Raw genomic sequence first — 16,907 nt, 5'->3', positions numbered from 1 at the left:
TGGAAAACTAGCCAGATTGCTTTCCAATCCCCTGCTTATCTTGGTTTTCTTTCTTTTTCACTCCCTCTGGGCAAGTGAGAGGAGAGCTATGTTGGTCTATGGTGGCAGGAAATCAAAAGGAGTCTGTAGCACCTGCTTGGATTAACAGATTTTGTTAAGGTATGGCATCTGATGGAAGTGAGCACAGCTCACAAAAGCTGCTGCCTTTTAATCAGATTTGTTGGTCGGGAAAGGTGCTACCAACTCCTGATTCTCTGGGCAAGAGTGCCCGCTTCCGAGCAAGCCCCTCGGCTGCATCCACCTTTCACTCTGATTGCCCCGAGGACCCCAAGTAGACGCCTCAGTCCCAAAGAATAAAATGGACAATGTTTTTACTTGCAAATGGCCAGTCTCTCATTCGGTCAGAAGGTAAATATTACCAGATTCTCAGCTTGGGAAGGGGCAGTCCTTCAGATAGTCAGTTTCCAAGCAACCGCCTATCTATTTTACTCGTTTGCCTAAAACGCTGCCTTACTTGTAGCTATTTTTCACTCATGGATTAATGGTGGAGAAATGAGCACCAAGTTGGCAGAGTAACAGTGTGAAAGACGCACAGGGGAAGATGAAGACAACTCTCTGTAAATGACATTGATGGGGCTGTTTGCAAAAACCTCTCGCTGTACCATGTTGGCTAAAGTATAGTCATGGATCATTCCCTCCCCCCCAGCTGAGAAGGAAGATTGCAAGTCAGTCACGCTGTGGGTGTGTTAGGATGATTTATTAGGAGAAGCAATATATACAAGGTGCAGCTAGTCCGTTTTCATGCATTGGTTTGCTTGTTAACAAGGATGAGAGGTGACAGATTGTGGTGTGTTTGTTCTGACTCTAATCATCTGGGACAACTTTATGCATATTGCTGGTTTAATGTCATTCTCTTGCAAGTGCGGAAGGTTTTCTGGATTTTGATGGTTGTGACATTCCAGCTGTGATTTCAGGGTGCGCGTCAAGGAGCATTCCTTCAGTGGCATCGGGCAAATGTGTGTCTGTGAAAGAGGGGAAGGAGCAGGCGTGGGAAAGGAGGAAGAGTTATCTGTTCCGTGGTCCAGAGAAAAACATCTGTAGGATTTTTCACTAGGATCCAAAGAACTTTTTTAATATGCATAAATGGCTAGAATTAACAGCCCCACCACACCCTTTGGTAGCCTCATTTGCTTCTCCTTGTTTGCAGTTTGGTTTGCTACCCGGTTTTTGCAGCATCTGCCAAACAAAAATGTTTATTTTTGCAGGATTTTTCTGCAGATATTGCTGTTTTTCCCTATGCAGGTGTTGCCATCTACTAGCATTCTAAGTGTTTTCCAGTGCCTGAGTTACACAAGCAGATTGTCCCTTTGATCTCATGTGGGGCTGCTGGACAATGCTATTTTTTAATTTTACTAAAATTGCCACGCTAGACAAATGATGGTCTTGTGACCTGCATCTGAAGCAATTTTCCAACCAAATCCAGAAGTTGTATTTCTTTTCTTTTCTTCTTCTTCTTCTTCTTCTTTTTTCTTTCTTTCTTTCTTTCTTTCTTTCTTTTTTGCTGAGCAAAAATGTGGCTTGTAGTAAAAGTAACTTGAAAAGATTTGTAAGGATGCTTTACAGCAGGATCAGTCACGTTTTCAGGCCCTGGGCTCCACCCTCACAAAAAAAAGTGGAAAAGCTTTCTTTTAAAAAAACTCTGAGAATCTTGCAAATCCTCTACAACTTGTAGGGCTGAGTGGTTCTCACTCCAAACCTTGTGAGACATTCTTGCAAGAAATTCAGATGTGACTTCCCTAAACCTTAGGAGATTTGGTGATATCAAGAGTTTGCCACTTTACAAAACGTGTTGTTTTAAAAAGTCTGTGTTGCTAATCCTTTGCTTTGCACAATAGCAGATATTGGCCCTGTGAGATTCCAACCTACCAACTGACAAGGAGAAGCAAGGAACTATAATGGTCTGTGGGAATGACCTTGGGAGACAGGAGAAAGCTGCAGACTAGACAATGGTCAGATAAGAGGCAAATGAGCCCACAGAAAGAAAAGGGTGTGGCAAACATCTTAGAAGGGACCCTCCCTAGTTTCTTGGACTGCAAAGGTGAAGGGGGAGAGATGTACTTTCAGACTTGCAAGATTCTGTTAATGTAACCTTACAATAAAGACAGAGCTGGTACTCCTGGGTGTGCTTCTTGTCTAGACCACCTCACAAGGCTGACAGGAACTTAGAGACAAGGCCCTAAGCAAGAACAAGAGCTCTTGTTTTCAACAAGGCCACAGGTTGTATTGGCTTCCAAGTAACTTTAAATCACATTTGTTCACGTATTAACAAGATTTCTTTCCTCCCCTTTCTTGCTTATTTGCTTTGGTCTGGGCAAAGCGGTTCCCTCCTGTTGTGCCACTTACCATGCTGCATAGGAAGAATACGTCCGTTCCTTTATGGTTGGGAGGACAGACCTACAATGGCTAAGTGGGTAATCCATTTGCCAGTAAGCCCATTTAAACTAATTAATAATGTGGTCTACCATAGATGTTCAGGTTACATCTATTCTGAAGGACTCCATGATGGCAGTAGCAATAGAGAATTGCGTAGCAGGCGTTTGGGAATTCCCCAACACAAACCATATTTCTCCTGCTGTAATAAGATTCCTTGGGGGATCTGGTTCGCTGTGGCTGGTACAGAATGACGGGACTGAGTAAAGGTGTAAGGCGGATTGCGGTTTGAACCTTTCACTGTTTAGCATTTTGCAAGCCCCGTCACATTTAAGATTGAGGGTAATCTGAGGTCAACAGCAGCACCGTCTGACATCGTAGATATACAAAGAATGGCATGCAAGTTGGTTTTTATTAGAAGAAGATGGTTAAAGACAACCCGTGAATTGCTCTACTTGAGCTCTTTTTGATCTGCTTCAGAGGTGACGGCACAGCGGAGAATTGACATGGCAACAGCTTGGAAGTGTGGGATAAGATGCCCATTCTTGAACTGCAAGAAGAATAGTTTTAACAGAATCCCGGGCAGAATGATTAGAATTCCTTCAGTCCTTGCTGCTTCTATGAATTGGGCTTCCTGTATATGAGTGTAGGAGCAATAATTAGAGGGAAGAGAAATACTATTTCACCTAGAGTAGGTGCAGGACAAACAGTGGAGTTCTACCTCAGGATCCTCTGGTTTTTATTTAAAGCTCTTCTGGGTCAATCTGGAAATATTTCCTTGAAAGCATAATGAGCTGGTAAGCTCACATGCTATTAGCCCTTCGAGGTAGACAAGAAGCACAACCATGAGTATTAGCTCTGTCTTTATTGTAAGGTTACATTAACAGAATCTTGCAAATCTGAAAGTACATCTCCCCCCACCCTTGCCTTTACAGCCCAAGAAACTAGGGAGGGTCCCTTCTGAGATGCTTCCCATGTCCCCATTCCTTCTCTGGACTCTGCTGCCTCTTACCAGACCGTTGTCTTGTCTGCAGCTCTTCCTCCTGTCTCCCAAGGTCATTCCCACGTATCATTCCTCATGCTGTTTTCAGATGTTATTTATTTACTTATATATCAAATTTATATGGCCACCCATCTCACAACAAGTGACTTAAATGCTATGGCATAGTTTGCCTTATCTATCTGTGCTTGAACAAGCCAAGGTCTTCTCGCCATAAACAAATTCTTTGGTTTCACCTAATGTTTATCTCCTCCCAGTCCTTCCCAAATGCATGGCTGTTGTCCTTTGCAGTTATCAAGAACTTTCCTTCTTGACATCATGGGCTGTCTTCCTTTGGCTAGCTACAGAAACAGGGCAGGAAAGGAGAAAAAATAGTTTCCGATGTCATGAGTTGCTTAAAATCTCCAAAGACGTGCCCACAAAAACTTGTTTCGTTGTACTGAATCCAGTTGTGACCCTTCTACCTGCAGCTTCATGAGCTACTTCTGTAGCTTGCAGGCCATCTCCTGTGATGGAATGTGAAGGTGACCTTGGAAGATAGGTGGAAGAGATGCCACCTAGGGAATGATCAGATAAAGGAGGAAGAAGCCCACCACAGAGTAACGGCCAGAGGAAGAAACTTAGGAAGGACCTGCCCGAACTAGTCAGGCGGTAAATAGAGAGGGTGGGAGGTTTGTCCTTTCAGACTTGCTAGATTGATGTCCCCACTCCCAGGTCAACCAGACAGGAAACACAACCAGGTGAGCTAATTCTACTTTGTTGTAAGGCTACATTAACAGGATCCTGCAAGTCTGAAAGGACAAATCTCCCACCCTCCCTAGTTACCGCCTGAGTAGTTAAGGCAAATCCTTTGTAAGTTTCTTCCTCTGGCCGTTACTCTGTGGTGGGCTCCTTCCTCTTTTATCTGATCGTTCCCTAGGTGGCATCTCTTACCCCCTCCCCATCTTCAGAGGTTGCCCTCACATTCCATCACACCTCCAAAGACTTCTGAAACTGCTCTGTTGGACATTCTGCCCTCCAGCACCAGCTCCCATCTTTATAAATAATTCCCTCCCAATCTCCAGTGAAATGAGCAGATTTATCTCTTCTTTTCTTCCTGCATTTATTGCAAGTTGCACCACTGGGCAGATCTTGGAAGCTTTTAGCCAGAGCTTTTCTAACCCAAAGGTGGTGCAGAAAGGAAGGGTTGCCTGTATCCTGACGAGACTGCAGGCGTATGAGTAGCACAACAAATAAATGAAGGCATCTGTACCATGGTGGTTTGCAAAGCACGTGGGTTGGAAGCTGGTAGCAACTTTCTCAAGGATAAGCCATGGTTCAGAGGTGCACCTAGCCAGTCCAGCTCTGGATGCTGATTTCTCGCTGCTTACCATTTCGTCCAGTCCTACAGCCGTGTCCGAATTCTGCAATAGATATTGTTAAATACGGAATATTAGCATTTGGGAAATGATTATGTCATGGAAATCTTTAAGCAACTGGGAAATACAACATCTCTAGGTACTTCTGCCTCTTGCTCTCTATATCTATGGGTACTGACAACAAAGATCCGCACAGTTAAAGCAATGGTGTTCCCCGTAGTAACATATGGCTGCGAGAGCTGGACCATAAGGAAGGCTGAGAGAAGGAAGATCGATGCTTTGGAACTGTGGTGTTGGAGGAAAATTCTGAGAGTGCCTTGGACTGCAAGAAGATCCAACCAGTCCATCCTCCAGGAATAAAGCCAGACTGCTCACTTGAGGGAATGATATTAAAGGCAAAACTGAAGTATTTGGCCACATAATGAGAAGACAGGACACCCTGGAGAAGATGCTGATGCTGGGGAGAGTGGAGGGCAAAAGGAAGAGGGGCCGACCAAGGGCAAGGTGGATGGATGACATTCTAGAGGTGACGGACTCGTCCCTGGGGGAGCTGGGGGTGTTGGCGACCGACAGGAAGCTCTGGCGTGGGCTGGTCCACGAAGTCACGAAGAGTCGGAAGCGACTAAACGAATAAACAACAAATTCTATGGGTTGTGTTTTCGAAATTGGTCGTAGTTTTTGGGTTGGTCCGGCCGGAGGGCTAAGAAAATGCTTCCAGCAGGAAAGGAAGGACGCGTTCTGTAAAATACAGTATGTGTGTTTGTGTGTCTGTGTGTGGTACTTAAATAATATATAAATCAGGTTGGACAAAAGCTGCCTATCAGTTTTATTAACTTTGACCTTTTCTCCCATTATAAAGATGGCTTGGTAAATATTTAATGGGCTCTTACAGATCTTGACAGTGGAATCTCTGTTCCTGGAGGCAGAAGATGTGGGGGTCTGTGTGCATTTAATGAACATAGTTTAATCAAAAGTGGTTGACCATCCAGAACAAACTGCCTTCTGTTTTTAAATAGGAATAGCAGATCCCCCTGCAGTTTGAAAATCCTTCCAAATTAGACATTCTACCAGGATGACTCAAGATGCAGTTTGCCCTGTGGCTTGGATAGGTGCAAATGTTGATGTCCTTTCAATTGTACAGCCTACCTAAGGTTGAGTAGTCTTTTCAGTATCAGAATGTTGATCCCAGGGTCTTAGTACAGGTAGTCCTCGACTTATGACCTTCGTTCAGCGACTGTTCGAAGTTACGACGGTGCTGGGAAACGTGGCTTGTGACCAGTCCTCACACTTATGACCGTCGCAAGGTCCCTGTCAAAATTCAGGTGCTTGGCAACCCGCATGTATTTATGACAGTTGCAGAGTCCTGGGGTCACGTGATTGCCACTTGTGACCTTCCCAGCTGGCTTCTAACGGCTTAATGACCATGTGATTCACTTAACAACCATGGGAAAAAAGGTTGTAAAAACAGGCATGACTCACGTGACAACCGCCTCGCTTAGTGATGGAAGTTCTGGTCCCAGTTGTTGTAAGTCAAGGACTACCTGCAGTTGGGCCTTAATGAAGAGAAGGAAACATGGCTTGAGTTGGGCAGGAAAGGAGAAAGTCAGCAGTGTTTTTAATTCCCTGAAAGAGGGACACATATTGGTTCTTAATGCAAATTTTAGCAGTGAAGATGGAAAACAGGAGCAATTGACATCCTGAAGCATTGTCTTTCAAACTTCTACTGTCCCCTGCATTCATTGATTTCCCATTTAAGGCATCTGCGTGAGAAAAACAGATTTGTGCAAAATTCTCCAGCCTCAGACGAGCGAGGTAGGGCGAAGTGATACCCCCTCCCCTTCTCTGGTAGAGAATAACTCCACTTTTATTAAGAATACGATATGTCTTTGGACGGCCCTTTAGCTCGCGTGATATATTGGCTGCGTAAACGAGAAAGGTGTTAAGAAGCAGCCCGTGTTTTCCTATGAGCCCTGCCAATTCACTCTCATCTCTTCATCCATTTTTACAGCAGTCTCAAAAAACATGATCTGGGGGTTTTGTCTCCATTTTTATTCTGAAGATTTTGGTGTGACTGTATGATTTGCTGTAGAAGTCTGAAAGACAATGCTTCAAGATGTCAGTTGCTCCTGTTTTCCATCTTCACTGCTAAGATTTGCATTAAGAACCAATATGTGTCCCTCTTTCAGGGAATTAAAAACCCTGCTGACTTTCTCCTTTCCTGCCCAACTCAAGCCATGTTTCCTTCTCTTCATTAAGGCTCAACTGCAGGTAGTCCTTGACTTACAACAACTGGGACCAGAACTTCCATCACTAAGCAATTAATTGGAATTCCCAGTGTGATCTTGATCAGTTCCTTTGGGGTTTTTTTCCCTCAGTCTTAAAGATAGAAACCATTTATACAAAATACTGCTGTGTAATTAGGTATTTTCTTGACATGTGGCGATATATGTGCCTGTATGTGGTACAGCCATGCACTAGTGAATCAAGTTGAGGCTAAGGATATAGAGGGTGAACTCACTGATGTTTTAGATTATATTGGTGTCTAGACCAGATCAAGGAGCTGATGCAACTTTATTTTACTTTTCTACTGCCAAATCAGTGCAGTTTACAAAACAGTCCACAACATCCATAATTGTACGAAAACACTTTACAAAACAAGCCATTAAAAAAAACAACAATCCATTAAAAATACGTGGTAAATTTAAATAAATTAAACAACCAATAACTCAAGTTATAATAATGCAAGGATTAGGGGGAGTAAATAAATCGGAATCTAACAAAACCAAATAAAATAATATCAATAGCCAATATAAGTCATTCGGTGTGAAATAAAGGTGGTGAGATCAAATGATTTGATTAAATGCTCTTCGGAAATGTTCTGTCGGGCACCCTAGCTAGACCAGACCAGGAAACCAATTCCACAGGAAGGCTAAAATTACTTTAATTGAGATTGGCTACAATACCAGCATCTTGCAAATCTGATTGTGGTGGACCTCCCCCTTCTTATACTTCTGTGAATTAGGGAAGTGTCTGTCTGAGCCACCTCCAAATGTTTTTCTGGATTTAGACCATGTTTTATTCCTTGTCGCCTCAGCAATGGAGCTGGCATATCTCCATCAAGGTCATCTTCCTTACTTTCTATACTGTCTCTTCAGTACCTTCTGGAATCTTAGAAGGCATAAGGTAAAGGTAAAGGTTTCCCTCGACGTAAAGTCCAGTCGTGTCCGACTCTAGGGGGCGGTGCTCATCTCCGTTTCTAAGCCATGGAGCCGGCGTTGTCATAGACACTTCCGGGTCATGTGGCCAGTATGACTCACGGAACGCCGTTACCTTCCCGCCGTAGCGGTACCAATTAATCTACTCACATTTGCATGTTTTCGAACTGCTTGGTGTGCAGGAGCTGGGACGAGCAACGGGAGCTCACCCCGCCGCGCGGTTTCGAACCGCCGACCTTCCGATCGACAGCTCAGCGGTTTAACCCGCAGCGCCACCGCATCCCATGGAGCAACCTTATTTCTATAGGGAGGTTATTGAAAAATATTGCAAAAAACCCCCAAAAAACCTTGCAAAACATTGTTGCACAACTGCTCAGGATGATGCAAGGCAGAGCAAACACAGAAGGGGATCTCTCTCAGCCTCCAAAACCACCTTATTCCCAAGATGTGATCAGTGGTGGTCTCATCGTAAGGACTGCTTTGATTTGAAGGCTGATCTGCTGGACACTGCATGCAGTTCTCTCCCTTCCTCCCTTTCCCACCATGACATTTTACTTAAACAGTGAAAAGGGTTGTTCTCTTTTTTAATTTCTTGACTTGGCTGTGGCATGATCAGTCTTTGTAGTATGCTGGCCCTCTGGGGAAAGCAATCATTCCAGAGTAGACCTCCTTCATCTCTAGCCCACCTCTGTAAAAATCATCCTGCAAAACGCAAATTCCTTTCCTGCAGGGCAACCGTTAAAAAGAGTTGGCCAAGATGATTTTAAGATTAAACTAAGGCAATAACTTTTGAGAAAATAAACTGGAAGTTGTTTAAACAAATTGGAGCCAAAATACATGACAGTTTTGAAATCTTTGTTTTGTGGTCTCTCTACAGATATGCTTGCAGGTTCTTAATTAACATTTTAAAGTTTGTTGCCCTTTTGCAAAATAAGTGTTTTTTTATTGGTGCCATCATCCATAGCTGCTGCAAAGCTTTCCAGTAGCTTGAAATAAAGTTTGCCTATCTGTTTTCAACTCCATAGACCCATAATTAATCTATAGAATTTGACCGTAGCCCAGTATTAGTGTGCAGTTACCTGGTCTGAAACATTCTGTTGTCACACATAGGCTTGATAACATTGGATTTTTCCACAGCTCTTAATCTTTGATACCTTTTTCCAAAAATGGGATACTAGGTTCCAAGTATAAACAAATTAAGTGTACCTTGCTCCATCAAGCACCCATTCAGCAGGTCTTTTTTGACAGCTCTCTCAGTATGTTGTGGGTTATTGCCTTCCTGCACCCATTCTTTGTTGGCTTATATGACTTAATCAGGATTATTTTGGCTGGTGCTTACTCTCACAGAATTAAGCCCAAACAAGCTTGGGTTCATGCCACAGTCTGAACTGTAGATCATGGTTTTCGATCCATGGTGGTCTATTCACACAAGACACTAAGCTAAAACCACGCTCTCCAGTTCTGCCATCCCCCTAAACAACCTTTTCTGAAAATTGTATGCCTATGACTAATAATGATCCATTACTTTAATGGCATAGTTATTTCTTTCCTCTGTTCTCTGTTCCCAATTGTAATTGCAAATGTGTAATCTGCACATTATCTTAATTGAGCTTCTGATTATGTGGTACATATGGTTAAGAAACCTGACCAGTTAATTTATCATCTTTGGACTGGTCCAATGTGTAAGTTCCAGATCCCTTAAAAGATAATGCACTTTCAGTGGGATATGTGCTGTATTGTAATTGGCTTGATTTTCTTAAAATTGGAAGGAAGACATCTTTGGGGTATTCCTTTCTGCTAAACCTTTGGCCAGAAGCAGTGGATGTGGAGGGGACGAAATCATTAATTTCCTCCATTACCGACTGAGAATCTATTGGTTGGTTGTTTATGGCAGCCAAAAGAATGTGAATTTCCACAAATTAGTTTGTTCCTTAGTTGATGGTGAACTGGCCATTCTTTCAAAAAGCAGACTCGCTTTTTGCTCAGATGACTTTGCTAAGGTGATTCAAGCAAAGTTGGGACCAAAGAGATAGAAGAGGAAGTTCTTGATATATCAAACCAGGATTGGGCATGTACTAACCAACATCTGTAAAAGTGAAGTGGGATGAAAGAAAAAGGGGGGAACTAGCATGAAAATCCCCTTTCCTGGTGGTACCATCACTAAGTTGTTTGCTTATAAAATGTGTATCTCATTTTTTAGTGTTGTTCAGTGTTATATCACTGCCCTTCAACTGTGGGCCCTGGGGCAGATGTTGAATTTTTCCTTTTCTTTTTAATTGTGGTCTCTGAGGGCAAAGAAATTCTGTGCCCCAGACCCAGTGGAGGTTCACTGTCTCAAAATAAAAGGACCGTCTTTCACAAATACAATTGCAAGCCATCTCCTGATAAATACATCTCCAGAGGACATTTGGATGAGTCCTGGTGAAGTAGTAAGTTGTCATCATCTCAGTCACTTGCTGATGTTGGGGGCCTAATCACGCTTGTTGTGAAAGTGCTGTAATCTCCAGACAGAGCGTGGGAAGGTTTGCCAGAAAGACCACAAAATACCATATGGCAAATTATGGTCTGTTCCTTCCAAAGACCATGCTTTATAGGGGACGTGCTTTGGGTGGCATAAAACTGCGCTTTTGTGGAAGGAAACCTTGGGTTCTGGGCTAAAATCTTCATCCTGCACATCTGGCTCAGGAGGCGTTGGAATGAAATAAAAAGAGGTGCTTTGGGGTTGTTGGTTTTTGAAGATCTATCATTCTTACTTCTCCTATTTTTCTAGTTGCAGTACCACACCGGCCTGGCATCTGGTCTTCTGAACCAGCAGTCTTTGAAGAGGTCTGCCAACCAAATGGGAGTATCTGCCAAGCGAAGACCAAAAGCCCAGCCAACCACCCTGGTGTTGCCACCTCAGTAAGTGTCAAGAGTGTGCAGGTGTGAGATGAATGATATCTGGTTTAGCAAAGGAATCCTGTTCTTTGTAGGTCATATCCCCCTCCCTTTCCCATCTCAAGTGTTGCATTCAGGACTGAGTCTCGCTCTTTAAGAAGTCCAGCCAATGGAGCCAATTCAGAAAAGCCAACGAGGATTGGAAACGTAAGTCCTGGAGGAAAGAGAGAAGGAATGTCAGCCTTCCCAGAAAGGAGACACAAGCAGTTGAGCTAATTCTACTTTATTGTAAGGCTACATTAACAGAATCTTGCAAGTCTGAAAGTACGAATCTGCTTCTCTCTCCTTTACAGCCCGAGAAACTAGGGAGGGGCCCTTCTGAGCCTCTTGCCCTGCCTGCTATCCAGCTGTGGTGATCAGATAAGAGGCAGCTGAGCCCACAGAAGGAAAAGGGGTGTGGGAAGCATCTCAGAAGGGACCCTCCCTAGTTCTCTGGGAAGTAAAGTCAAGGGAGTGGAGAAGTGCTTTCAGACTTGCAAGATTCTGTCACTGTAACCTTAAAATTAAGGTAGTGCTAGTACTCATGGTGTTGGTTTCTTGTTTGGACTACCTCAAAGGACCACACAGGGGCTGCGCCACCATTAGATGTCTGAGATGCTCTCCTTTGGGTTCCTGAACTGAGCAAGGGTTGGGATTTCATGATTTCAGTGGGCCCATCCAGCTCTGTGAAAATAAAACATTGCAGGACCGTGGAGGTTATGGAACCTCCTATTAGTTGTTGTTGTTATTCATTATTATTAATTAGCAAGCATTTTCTCTTGATGTTCTGCTTGGACATACCTGGAGAAAAATGGGCATTTGAGTGCTACCTTTCTTTATATAAAGATGTGTAGACCAGCTGTCCTTATTTATGCATCCCTAAAGGCTGCTTCCAACAATCAAGACCAATACAGAGTAACCTTATTGGAAAGAATAAATAAAACAAAGAGGAGGGGCTACAGATCCAGTTTTTACAGTTTACTTATTCACTGTATGTTAATGATGCTTTAGAGCAGCTGTGGTCCAAAGCACAGCTTTAGGGGGCCCCCGAGGCCCTTTCAGGGGATCAGCAAAATCAAATAAATAAGTATCTTAATTTTTTTCAGTTTTAATTTCTAATACAGTACATATTGATAGCTATTACCCACATAAACCAAAGCTCTTTGGAGCTCTCAGTCATTTTTAAGAATGTAAAGGGGTGCTGAGACCAAAACATTTGAGAAACACTGCTTTAGAGGGAAGTTTGCAAGAGCCCTCTTTTGGGGGAGATGGGCGATAATTAAATTTGAATAATAAATAAAATAAATAAAGTTTCTCCCTGCTGGTAATACATAGATAGACATGAAATGTTTGATTCTTCCTCCAGATCACACCAAATTGTCCCGTGCAATTTTCTGGAAGCAAATCTTGGAACAGGAATTGGTTTCTGGTGACCCAGGCACTCCCGATCTGCATAACAAAGCTTTGCAGAGTTCACCCACAATGGATTTGGCATGCAATTTAGCAAATCCCAGTTTACACCCGTTTATGACATTCACACAAGTGTCATTGTGCTAATGATGCAGATGCTGTGATTTATGTCACCAAGACGACACACTCCTCACTTTCTGGGGAAATAACCAACCTTTCCTATATTAGTCAGCTAAAAATGAGGTGTCATGGTATATATCGGGAGTTTCTTTAACATGATTGTTGAATTCAGCCAATACACTGAGCCAGTGTTTCTCCACCTCAGCAACTTTAAGCTGGGTGGACTTCAACTCCCAGAATTCCTCAGCCATGCTGAGGAATTCTGGGAGTTGAAGTCTACCCAGCTTAAAGTTGCTGAGGTGGAGAAACACTGCAATAAGCCATGAACTAAGATTTACAAGCCATGGTGTTTGGACTCAGAAAACATCTTAAGCTGAACTGAAGCTTCTTTATAGCTTAGTGCAATATGGGAATTGGGTCAACCTGTTGGGGGCTCAGTGAAGACATCCTTAGCTAGATCTCCACAGTATTAATTGAGGGACTTGTTGCATCATCTGCCCAGCTGAAGCCTTGCAAAGGAGGGAGGCACCCCCTGGAAAAGTTGAGATGGGAAGGGATGAGCGAGGGCGTTCAAGGAGACAGCTTGCATTTGTTTTCACACTTGCACTAAGCTGCCATCATTTGCAGGCTGAGGAATTGCCAGTGGGGGGGGGGATTTTTCAGCCGTCCTCCCAAACTTGACAAAGTGGGCTCCGTGACTGGCTAACTTGGTTACCGGTTTCTCTCCGTCTCTCCAAGTTCCTCATTATTCTCCATCAGGCTGACAAGAAAAATGGAACAATGGCTGAAATTAAATAATTGCTTAAAACTCGGGATGAGCCTCTCATCCCCCACCCCCGGATGTCCCTTTTGTGAGGAAATAGGTTTTGTGTGGCTTGGATCCTCCAGTAGGTACATGATTTAGCAAGGAGGCTTCAGCACTCTGGGGGAAGAGGGGCTGGGAGAAGACGGAATACGGGAAATTCTGCCGCACAGCTTTTCGGTTTCAGAGCTTATCAGGCATTGTGGAATTTCCATGACTAGACCTTGAAATTTAACAGCCTGCACAAGCAGGTTCAATCACAATTTTGAAAGCAAGCCAGTGTCTGGGGAAGGGGGAGCCCACATTTTCTGGTTAAACAATATGGCCTAGGCAAGCAGACTTTCCAATTCTTTGATCAGCCCTCCACCCCAGCTTTTGGGCTAACCGTGGGCCTCTTTGCAAGTTGCGGAATAAATTAAGCTCATATCCAAGGCATGTAGTTGACTCGCATCTTCCTGATGAGGTCTAGATGTGTTCCCTCCTGCGCCCCCAATATGCTGTACTGTATATATTTATTGATTTCTGAACTTAAATTTATTCTTGCATTTATTTAACCAATTTATGTAGCCGATAACTGCTTTATTTGCGAAAGGCAAAATGGAGGTTTCACCTGGGATCAGACAGATAGCCATCTTAACACCGTCAGCTGTGACTGGATGTAGTTCCTTGAAATGGGTGGGGTTTTTCCCCCCTTCTTTGCTCTTGTTTTCTTGTTCTCGTTCTTTTTCTCCCCCCAGACCCTCAAATGGCTGTGACCCTTTTCTGTCTTTTGGCTTAGTCTGCAGAGCGCTGTGATGGGGGAAGCAACTTCCAATCCAGATTGCGACGTGGCAAACTTAAAACCAAGTTCAGTGCACAGTAGACTCATCCTCCTATGCTCTCTGTTTTATGTTGACATCCACCTGAGCAGATAGCCCCACGCTTAATCAAACTTCCCAGTCATTCTGATCAGCTTTATATGCAACTATAACTCCCGGATTCAAATGGCTATTTTTTTAAGTGTAGCCAAATTTAGTCATGTAATATGCGAGATGCACAGCAGCCGGATTGACATGCTTAATTAATTTCACAACTAATGCTAGTTTTATGTCTGTAAGGTGTCATTGGCCGTAATAGACAATCTCTGTGCTTTCCACGGTCATATCGTAGATTAATCTATACAGTTTGCACTGTTTTTGCGTAGTGGGCTCTGCCTGTCTGTAGAAAACTAGAAAATTTCTTCTTGTGGGCCTTAATTTACAGACACATTTTGCCCTGTATCAAGCCTTTTCCCCCCCGCTATCCGTACAACTTTGTGGGCATCTTGACAATCCTAACTGTGGGCACCAACAATGCTTTGGCACTTGCTGTTGTCGAAAAGAGTGGCAAATAATATGTGACAAACCAAAGACTGCGATTCCAGAGAGACAGAACAGCTAAGCATATAGTAATAACTTCCACTCTTCCAAATGTCTGAGTGCAACCCTGACTTTTCCTCCCCCACCCCTTGCTGGCAAATGCTGCATTAAATAACAATATTCATTAAGCATCGCAGAGATAATATGCAATAAAGAAATAATCCACAGGCCTAGGTCTGTGCTTCTCCCTAGAAGAGTTAATATAATTAAAGATTAAAATACTGTGTGCTTTCTTCAAGATAGAGATTCCTTTCTTATACAAAAGGGGAATTGCATTAATAAGGAAGAGATCATTTTCCAATAACTTTCGGTATGAAAGAAGATATATCTGATATCCACTTGTGGTGTCTTATCACACCATTCCTTGAGAATTGAATTTTCAGGGTATTAAATTAGCAAGTGGGAAACCAGGGTGGATTCTCTCAGAACGGTACAAGTTGAAGGCGCACCTCTTGCATCCTGTTCAACGCATCCGCCATAATCAACCTGGGGAACTTGCTGCTACCTGATGTGGGGGCGGCCAGCAATTTAAATTATTTTCAGGGGGACGTCAGACACACCCGTTCATTGCATTTTCATTGCATTGGAGAGGCAAGAATGGTTTAAGCACAGTAAGAAGAGGGTTCGTCCTCAGCCTGAAATTATACTCTTGAAATCAAAAAGTCTTGAGTCAACATTAGTTTAAAATGTGAGGCGACTGCCAACCCATACAAAAGAGATGCATTTTGTAGCCGTTCCTTTGACTGCACTGCTCTCCTGTACTCAGCCCGGCAATGATATATCTGTGATATTGTGGCTTTTTTTCTTTTTTTCCCACTCCAGCTCAACTTTCTTTTGCTTTCTGAGGTTCTGTTTGTCTGATCTTGCAGATTGGTATGTAAATGTTTCACCTCTTTAGGAGAAGCCAAATGTCTATCATTGATCAGACAATGATTCCTTGTAGAATTAAGTTGTGTTCTGTTGTGTCAGGCATTTGAAGAGAAAGTCACACCTTCCACATTCCCTCCTCTTTATCTTACTCTACCGCGCAAACTGTCTTCGGCTGTCTTCAGATTCCGTTTTGACACTTCTGTTCACGTATTGAGCTGCTGCACATTTCCTTAGAAATGCATTCCCCCACCCCAAGAGCTGGAACTGGTCGATCGAGATTGATGGCTGAGGAATCTGCAACAGTAGCGGCAGCTTATGGTGTCTCCGCTAAAAGAGATTTGTCGTTAGCCAGATGGGGGCGAGGAGAGGGACGGGGGGGAAAATCACTTATAGAATAAGTATTTTTGTTGCAATAAATAACCTTACTAATGCAGTGCCCGGATAAATGGTGGGGTACTCAATGTGTGTGCCGGCGTGAATTGACAGAAAAATGGGGTCCGTCGTTCATGAAGGACAGGGAAGGGAGGATGGGTAGTATGAGGCTGCTGAAAGTAGAAAGGGTTTATGGATGGCTAATTGAGGACCACGGAAAAAGGAAAGAACACAAGAGGAAAGAAATGCAGAGAATAGCTGTACCCAGTAGAAAGCAGGAGAAAGATATTTGAAAAAAGGTGGTGTGAGACAGGCCTTTACTTCCGCGATGAAAATACCACAGTGTCGTGTTTTATTAAACATGAATAGGTGGCTTCTAAGATGATGGACTGTATTTGTGGGAGAAGGGGATTCCTTAGAGAATTGCATTGTGTTCTTCTAGGCCAAGTATTAGGTGAGGACAATCCATGTCCTCAATTCCACTTCCTGCTTGCAGGAACTGGCATTCCTCGTTGCCTTCAGAGATCTTGTTCCTTTGTTTGGGGTACAAACGAGGCCTTTAGTGGCCCCGTTGGATCTTGCTGGGATCGTCTTATAAAGAATGGGCTGGTGGGGATGGGTTGGTTTTCCTGGCATCTGGCTCCATGGATTAAAGAGGATTTCTGTCTTAGATCCATCTGCCTGGGATTGTCAGCAAAATGCTCTAAATTCCAGGGCAGTTGGCCAGAGGCCAGATAGAATATTTCACTGTTGTGGAAAGGGTGGGTTAAAAGGCAGGAGGAGGAGGTGGGGAAGAATTGGGGCTTTCCACCATTGCGTTGTAGGGCGGTTCCAAGCAAGTGGCGGTGCGTCCTGGGTGAGATCCGAGCATGAACAGTAGGAATGATTTTTCAAGGAAAGTTGCTATTTTCTCCTATCCAGGAAGCATTCAAAATTCATGGAACATTAGGGACAGGCAGGGAATCTCTCCTTCCGCCTCGTGTTTTAAAGTCTCTTACTGGGAAGGTGATCTACTCA

General features: G+C 43.5%; 1 protein-coding gene across 1 annotated transcript in view; it reads left to right on the top strand.

The window, feature by feature from the left end:
• The window catches only part of MED27 (mediator complex subunit 27), a 117,798-nt gene that overhangs the window by 36,847 nt on the left and 64,044 nt on the right, over positions 1–16,907 (top strand). The window contains exon 3 of the mRNA XM_063315985.1: positions 10,774–10,904. Coding sequence (XP_063172055.1) covers positions 10,774–10,904 — 131 coding nt within the window. The remainder of the gene's footprint in view (positions 1–10,773; positions 10,905–16,907) is intronic.

The sequence above is a fragment of the Candoia aspera genome, chromosome 16 (assembly GCF_035149785.1).
Source record: "Candoia aspera isolate rCanAsp1 chromosome 16, rCanAsp1.hap2, whole genome shotgun sequence".
Classification (NCBI taxonomy): Eukaryota; Metazoa; Chordata; class Lepidosauria; order Squamata; family Boidae; genus Candoia; species Candoia aspera.
Note: the sequence above shows the minus strand (reverse complement) of the source record. Positions and strands in the feature narration are given on the sequence as shown.